General features: G+C 53.7%; 1 protein-coding gene across 1 annotated transcript; it reads left to right on the top strand.

The window, feature by feature from the left end:
• Positions 1 to 445: 445 nt before the first annotated feature.
• LOC101075058 (ankyrin repeat domain-containing protein 33B-like) lies at positions 446 to 4,140 on the top strand. Its single transcript, XM_003979167.2, has 5 exons — positions 446 to 1,261; positions 2,716 to 2,845; positions 2,916 to 3,056; positions 3,136 to 3,299; positions 3,362 to 4,140. The coding sequence occupies exons 1-5, from the start codon at positions 836 to 838 to the stop codon at positions 4,016 to 4,018; spliced, it is 1,518 nt and encodes a 505-aa protein (XP_003979216.2). The 5' UTR covers positions 446 to 835; the 3' UTR covers positions 4,019 to 4,140.
• The last annotated feature ends 2,504 nt before the right edge of the window (positions 4,141 to 6,644 follow it).

Below are 6,644 nucleotides of genomic sequence, written 5' to 3' on the forward strand. Positions count from 1 at the left end.
CAAAGCCGAAGCTCTGAACCTTCTATCCATATAAAGCCGCGGTGCTGAGCAGCATTACGTGCAGATTTAGACGGAGCTTCACGGCTGGACCGGCCGCTTGTTCTAATGGCCCTCGTTATCAAAACCGACATAAGTGTCAAAGCAGAAAGAACGAGCTAATGTTGAGTCCTGTCCTCCGTCCACCTCTCAGTGTGACCTGGTCCTCAGGCCGACCAGAACCCTGGAACTCTTGGTTTGTGGGGGAGGGGAACAGCTAGAGCCGACCAGATTGACTAAAGGGATTACTGAGCTTTGGGTGGAGTGGACGTCTCATCTCATTGCTGGTTATCAACAGTCCAGTGTTTCTCCACAGCGAAGCAGGATTAGCTGCTCAGGACTTGCTGGCTATTTTCTGATGAAGACGACGATCTTCAGGAACGTTAGCAGCGTTCCCAGTGCATGAGGAACACGGGTGCTTCCATCTCCTGGCAACTGCTTGGTCAGGGTTGAGAAGCTATGCTAAAGGTGCTTTCCACTGGGACTCCACTGCCTCCGGCAGGTGAGAAGACCTCGGATTATGCTGCCGATCAAATGTTCAACTGTGATTTTGTGTTCGATGGAATCCTGCTGTCTGTGGAATCAAGTGGATCTATTGGAAGCAGGCAAGCACAAACGTGCTCTGGGGGACCTCTGGTGACCTTCAGCTTCATCTCACCATAGCTGATGGAAAAGCATAACTGAGGAACTCAATCTTCTCCAGAGTATGACGGCACTTCCTGTCCAAGGACAATGAGCTGTAGGGTCTCCTGAAGATCTGCCTGTTTCAGAAACGTGTGTGAAGGTGGATGAGGTGTAAATGGTGTCAATAACAGAAGAAGGGTTTGAAGAGCATGGCGTTCCCAGATGCGGTATGGATGCACCCATCATGTCCGTCACAAACGAAGATGGAGAAGAGTGTGACCTATCTGAGGACGGTGATGAGGAGAACATGGAACACACGTGCACGCGGAGGTACTGGGAGGATGAAGATGATATCTATCAGGAGTTTGAGGAGATGGATTTTGAGGCTCTGCTGGATGACACAGACACAGGCAGCATTGCCTCGGATGACTCCTTCTACCCCCCCGACCACTCGGACGTGTCCCTGCTCAGTGGTCCCGACAGCCCTGAGCCCATCTCCTTCTTCAAGGCCTGCTGCAACAACAACGCCGTCATTGTCAAGATCATGATCAGGCAAGGAGTGACGGAGGAGGAGGTCAGGGAGACCGACAGGAACCGACGAGTAGGTGGTTTCAATGTATAGCTGCTCTTCCTGTACGTTTGGCCATCACACGTTCTGCACCTTAGCTTCAAAATCTGACCTTGACACGCGGAGGTAAGTCAGCAGGTCAGCGCGGATCCAGGACGTCGGTTCCTCCCGGGTTTTAGCACAGATTTCCATCAGTTATGAAGTCCAGTTTTGTCCTCTAGCATCTCAGATGGGAATAAAACGTGAAATGACTCCATCTTGAAATGGTGAGTGACTCGAAATCAGGCTTTTAGTACATTTTCTAGGCTTGTTTCCACAGGGAATCCTGGGCCAAGAGAGTCTGGGATGTGGGACCGCTCTAGGATGTGGGCCCGCTCTAGGATGTGGGCCCGCTCTAAGATGTGGGCCCGCTCTAGGATGTGGGACCGCTCTAGGATGTGGGCCCGCTCTAGGATGTGGGACCGCTCTAGGATGTGGGCCCGCTCTAGGATGTGGGACCGCTCTAGGATGTGGGACCGCTCTAGGATGTGGGCCCGCTCTAGGATGTGGGACCGCTCTAGGATGTGGGCCCGCTCTAGGATGTGGGCCCGCTCTAGGATGTGGGACCGCTCTAGGATGTGGGCCCGCTCTAGGATGTGGGACCGCTCTAAGATGTGGGCCCGCTCTAGGATGTGGGACCGCTCTAGGATGTGGGACCGCTCTAGGATGTGGGCCCGCTCTAGGATGTGGGACCGCTCTAGGATGTGGGCCCGCTCTAGGATGTGGGCCCGCTCTAGGATGTGGGACCGCTCTAAGATGTGGGCCCGCTCTAGGATGTGGGACCGCTCTAGGATGTGGGACCGCTCTAGGATGTGGGCCCGCTCTAGGATGTGGGCCCGCTCTAGGATGTGGGACCGCTCTAGGATGTGGGACCGCTCTAGGATGTGGGACCGCTCTAAGATGTGGGCCCGCTCTAGGATGTGGGACCGCTCTAGGATGTGGGACCGCTCTAGGATGTGGGCCCGCTCTAGGATGTGGGACCGCTCTAGGATGTGGGCCCGCTCTAGGATGTGGGCCCGCTCTAGAGCTAGTAAAACAGAAGAATCCTCATTGTGCTCAGTGATCTGATGCTGATGAGATCCAGACCGCTGCAGATCTGTGGTTGGAACCAGTGGCCCACTGGTCTCAGACCATCCCAGAGGCTGGTTATGCTGGAAGAAGAAACTGTTTCAATGTCATCAACATTAGATTTAAGCAGGTCAGGGAGTGACAGATCGGCACATGACGCCAGCAGACATGGTGCAGCTCATTGACCCATAACGGTCAGAGTCCACCACCACAGCTGGACAGGACGGCCCCCCGAGACGTGAGCGCCCCATCTCCCTGGACCCTGTTGGCACTGTTGACCAGCTGGAGCGGTTTAACCTAAACTGAACCGCTGAATTGGGTTCCAGACTCACATTGACACAAACCTCCCGAAAGCACAAGGCTTTGCTCTTGTCTTCCAGACGGGCCTGATTGTGGCGTGTTACCATGGTTACGTGGATGTGGTCATCGCCCTTTCCCAGTGTCCGTACCTGGATGTGAACTGGCAGGACAACGAGGGCAACACGGCTCTCATGACCGCGGCACAAGCAGGTGAACACACAGCAGATGTTGAAGACGTGCACACACGTGCGCTGCAGCCTTGTCTGTCTGTGGCCCACAGGTCACATCCTCATCTCCAGCTATCTGCTCAACTACTTCCCCGGCCTGGACGTGGAGAGGAGGAACTGTCACGGGTTCACGGCGCTGATGAAGGCGGCCGTGCAGGGCCGTGCCGAGTGCGTCCGAGCGCTCATGCTAGCAGGTAAACCACCAGGTGGCGTCGTACTACACACCCGGAACGCTCTCTGGGCTCCTTCCTCACCCCCGTTTTATTCCCCCAGGAGGGAATATCCAAGCCCGGGACAACGGCCGCAGCATGACCCCCAGGGAGTGGGCTCTGTTCACGGGGCGCTATGACACCGCCAACGTGATGCTCCACCTCATCTCCAGGCCGTGTGCCGAGCAGTTCTGCGACTCCTTCTCCATGGAGTGGCCCATGCTGGAGGTAATGGGATGAGGTCATGCTGTGCTTCTGTCCTTCCCACAGTAACCGTCACCCTTGTACAGGAGCTGGTGGCCCAGGCCCGGGGGCCCAAGTCCTGCTGGAGACGTCTCCTCAGCCTCTTCACCTGTTGTCCTTACACCTTCTACATGAACAACAAAGTCAACCCTGTGGACGAAGGCGTGCTGGACCACATGGTGCGGGTGACCACGGGCCTCTGCAGTCCCTTCATAGCGACGGCGTGCCACACGGTCTGTCCGGGCAGCCCCCCCTGCATCGGGAAGCGTCGCCCTGCTGTGCAGGAGATCCTGAGGAGGCGACGCATAGCTGAGCTCAAGCAGATGGGCCCCGAGAGACTCAACAACTACAAGAGATTCTTCCAGAACTCTCGGGTCCTCCTCGTTCCCAAGGCACAGGACCGGCGGGCCAGTCTCCAACCTCAGCTGCTGCGCAGCGTCGCCATGGCGTCCAGCGGGGCCGTGAGGCGAGCCAGTCTACTGCCCCTGACCATGCTGCGCAGGAGCAGCGTGCGTCCAGGCCTGGTGGCGCCTAAAGTCCGACTCTGCAGAGCACCAGCACCAACATACGTCCCAGAAAAGGTCCGACGGAGCAAGAATCTCAACCAGCTCCAGGTCCCCAAATGGAACTACAAGATGAAGAGAATGGAGAGGAGGCAGGAGGAGGACAGGAAAAGACTGCTGCCCCTGGCCAAGAGGAGATGACTGATCCGGCCGGAGGGGTTGAGTCTGGGAATGTGGCAGTTGTGTTATCGTGTTGCCTTCGTTCGGTTCACAATCGCATCGTTAGTGATGTGAAATGAGTGGAAATAAACGGGCTTATGGGAGCTGCTCAGCTGCACTCTGATTGGTTGGTTGTGGAACAAGTTTGACCCCGAACATAAAGGTTTATGCATAAAAACGTTGTCTCCGCTCCCGGTCCAGCGTCTGTCCAGTGGGCGGAGCTTCGGTCACGGCTGGGACGCAGCACAGACAACTAGAAGGCAGCACAGACACGTGGTAATTAACTAATTAACTAAGTAATTTAAAAGGGAGACAGTTGCTCAGGACCTGTGAGGGTAAAACTCACATTGGAACCATTGGAGATTAAAAACCAATGGAAGTGAAGCAATGATGGGATCGGGATGGGAGGGATCAGGATGGGATTGGTCAGCCTTCCCTGTCCACCGGAGCATGATCCTGCTGACCAGCCGAGACCATTCCAGGTTCCTGAGCTCCGTTCCAACAGCACCCAGAGACTGAAGGCACAGAGGGGAAAGGAATCCCAGGAGCAGAATTCCTCTCCGGAACACCGGCAGAAGCTGGAAAAGAAAACAACCTCAGCCTTGCTGACGAGCCAGCAACAGGACCAGGAAGGAAGGAAGGAAGGAAGGAAGGAAGGAAGGAAGGAAGGCCCAGAATTCCGTGGAAGGTGGAGCAGCATCTGCAGGCTCCTGGGGGGACCGACGGGATGTCTCAGGTGTTCGGAGCGAGGCCTCCTGCTGGAGACTGTGGGGACGGACAAACACCTCCACGTCTCCTGGGAAAATTGTTACAAAGGGATGGGATGACACAGGTGTGCTGGGATCAGTTCCAGGGCAAAAACTCTTGAATGGGGACAGAAGGTCGTCATGGTTACCAGGACAGCAACAGAGGAGAAAAGTCCAAGACAGGAAGGGACAAAAGCAGCATCAGTGCTGGGGAGGAAGACATGAGCAAGAAGATTCCGGGAGGGCAGGAAGAGGGGCTACAGGTGGAACTGATGGTGACACAGGTGGAACTGATGGTGACACAGGTGGACTGATGGTGACACAGGTGGACTGATGAAGGTGACACAGGTGGAACAGGTGGAAATGATGAAGGTGACACAGGTGGACTGATGAAGGTGACACAGGTGGAACTGATGGTGACACAGGTGGAACAGGTGGAAATGATGAAGGTGACACAGGTGGAACTGATGAAGGTGACACAGGTGGAACAGGTGAAACGGATGAAGGTGACACAGGTGAAACAGGTGGAACTGATGAAGGTGACACAGGTGAAACTGATGAAGGTGAAACAGGTGGAACTGATGAAGGTGACACAGGTGGAAATGATGAAGGTGACACAGGTGAAACAGGTGGAACTGATGAAGGTGACACAGGTGGAACTGATGGTGACACAGGTGGAACTGATGAAGGTGACACAGGCGAAACAGGTGAAACTGATGAAGGTGAAACAGGTGAAACTGATGAAGGTGAAACAGGTGGAACTGATGAAGGTGAAACAGGTGGAACTGATGAAGGTGACACAGGTGGAAATGATGAAGGTGACACAGGTGGAAATGATGAAGGTGAAACAGGTGGAACTGATGAAGGTGACACAGGCGAAACAGGTGAAACTGATGAAGGTGAAACAGGTGGAACTGATGAAGGTGAAACAGGTGGAACTGATGAAGGTGAAACAGGTGAAACGGGTGAAATGGATGAAGGTGACACAGGTGAAACTGATGAAGGTGAAACAGGTGAAACGGGTGAAATGGATGAAGGTGACACAGGTGGAACTGATGAAGGTGAAACAGGTGGAACTGATGAAGGTGAAACAGGTGAAACTGATGAAGGTGAAACAGGTGGAACTGATGAAGGTGAAACAGGTGAAACTGATGAAGGTGAAACAGGTGGAAATGATGAAGGTGACACAGGTGGAAATGATGAAGGTGAAACAGGTGAAACTGATGAAGGTGAAACAGGTGAAACGGGTGAAATGGATGAAGGTGACACAGGTGGAACTGATGAAGGTGAAACAGGTGAAACAGGTGAAATGGGTGAAATGGATGAAGGTGACACAGGTGGAACTGATGAAGGTGAAACAGGTGAAACAGGTGAAATGGATGAAGGTGACACAGGTGAAACAGGTGAAACTGATGAAGGTGAAACGGGTGAAATGGATGAAGGTGACACAGGTGGAACGGATGAAGATGACACAGGTGAAACTGATGAAGGTGGAACTGGTGAAACTGATGAAGGTGACACAGGTGAAACAGGTGAAACTGATGAAGGTGAAACGGGTGAAATGGATTAAGGTGACACAGGTGGAACGGATGAAGGTGAAACAGGTGGAACTGGTGAAACTGATGAAGGTGACACGGGTGAAACAGGTGAAACTGATGAAGGTGACACAGGTGAAACTGATGGTGAAACAGGTGGAACTGATGAAGGTGAAACAGGTGAAAGAAGTGGTGGAAATGATGAAGGTTACACAGGTGAAACTGGTGGAAATGATGAATGTGAAACAGGTGAAACGGATGAATGTGGAACAGGTGAAACGGATGAAGGTGAAACAGGTGAAACGGATGAAGGTGACACAGGTGGAA

Source organism: Takifugu rubripes, chromosome 22, assembly GCF_901000725.2.
Source record: "Takifugu rubripes chromosome 22, fTakRub1.2, whole genome shotgun sequence".
In the NCBI taxonomy this organism is placed as follows: Eukaryota; Metazoa; Chordata; class Actinopteri; order Tetraodontiformes; family Tetraodontidae; genus Takifugu; species Takifugu rubripes.

Bases quoted from the DNA above. Each gene is read 5' to 3' on its own strand.
- LOC101075058 (XM_003979167.2), top strand. From the start codon at position 836: ATGGTGTCAATAACAGAAGAAGGGTTTGAAGAGCATGGCGTTCCCAGA. The intron at 1,262-2,715 runs GTAGGTGGTTTC...CTTGTCTTCCAG, and splicing joins AGACCGACAGGAACCGACGA to ACGGGCCTGATTGTGGCGTG. The intron at 3,300-3,361 runs GTAATGGGATGA...ACCCTTGTACAG, and splicing joins TGGAGTGGCCCATGCTGGAG to GAGCTGGTGGCCCAGGCCCG.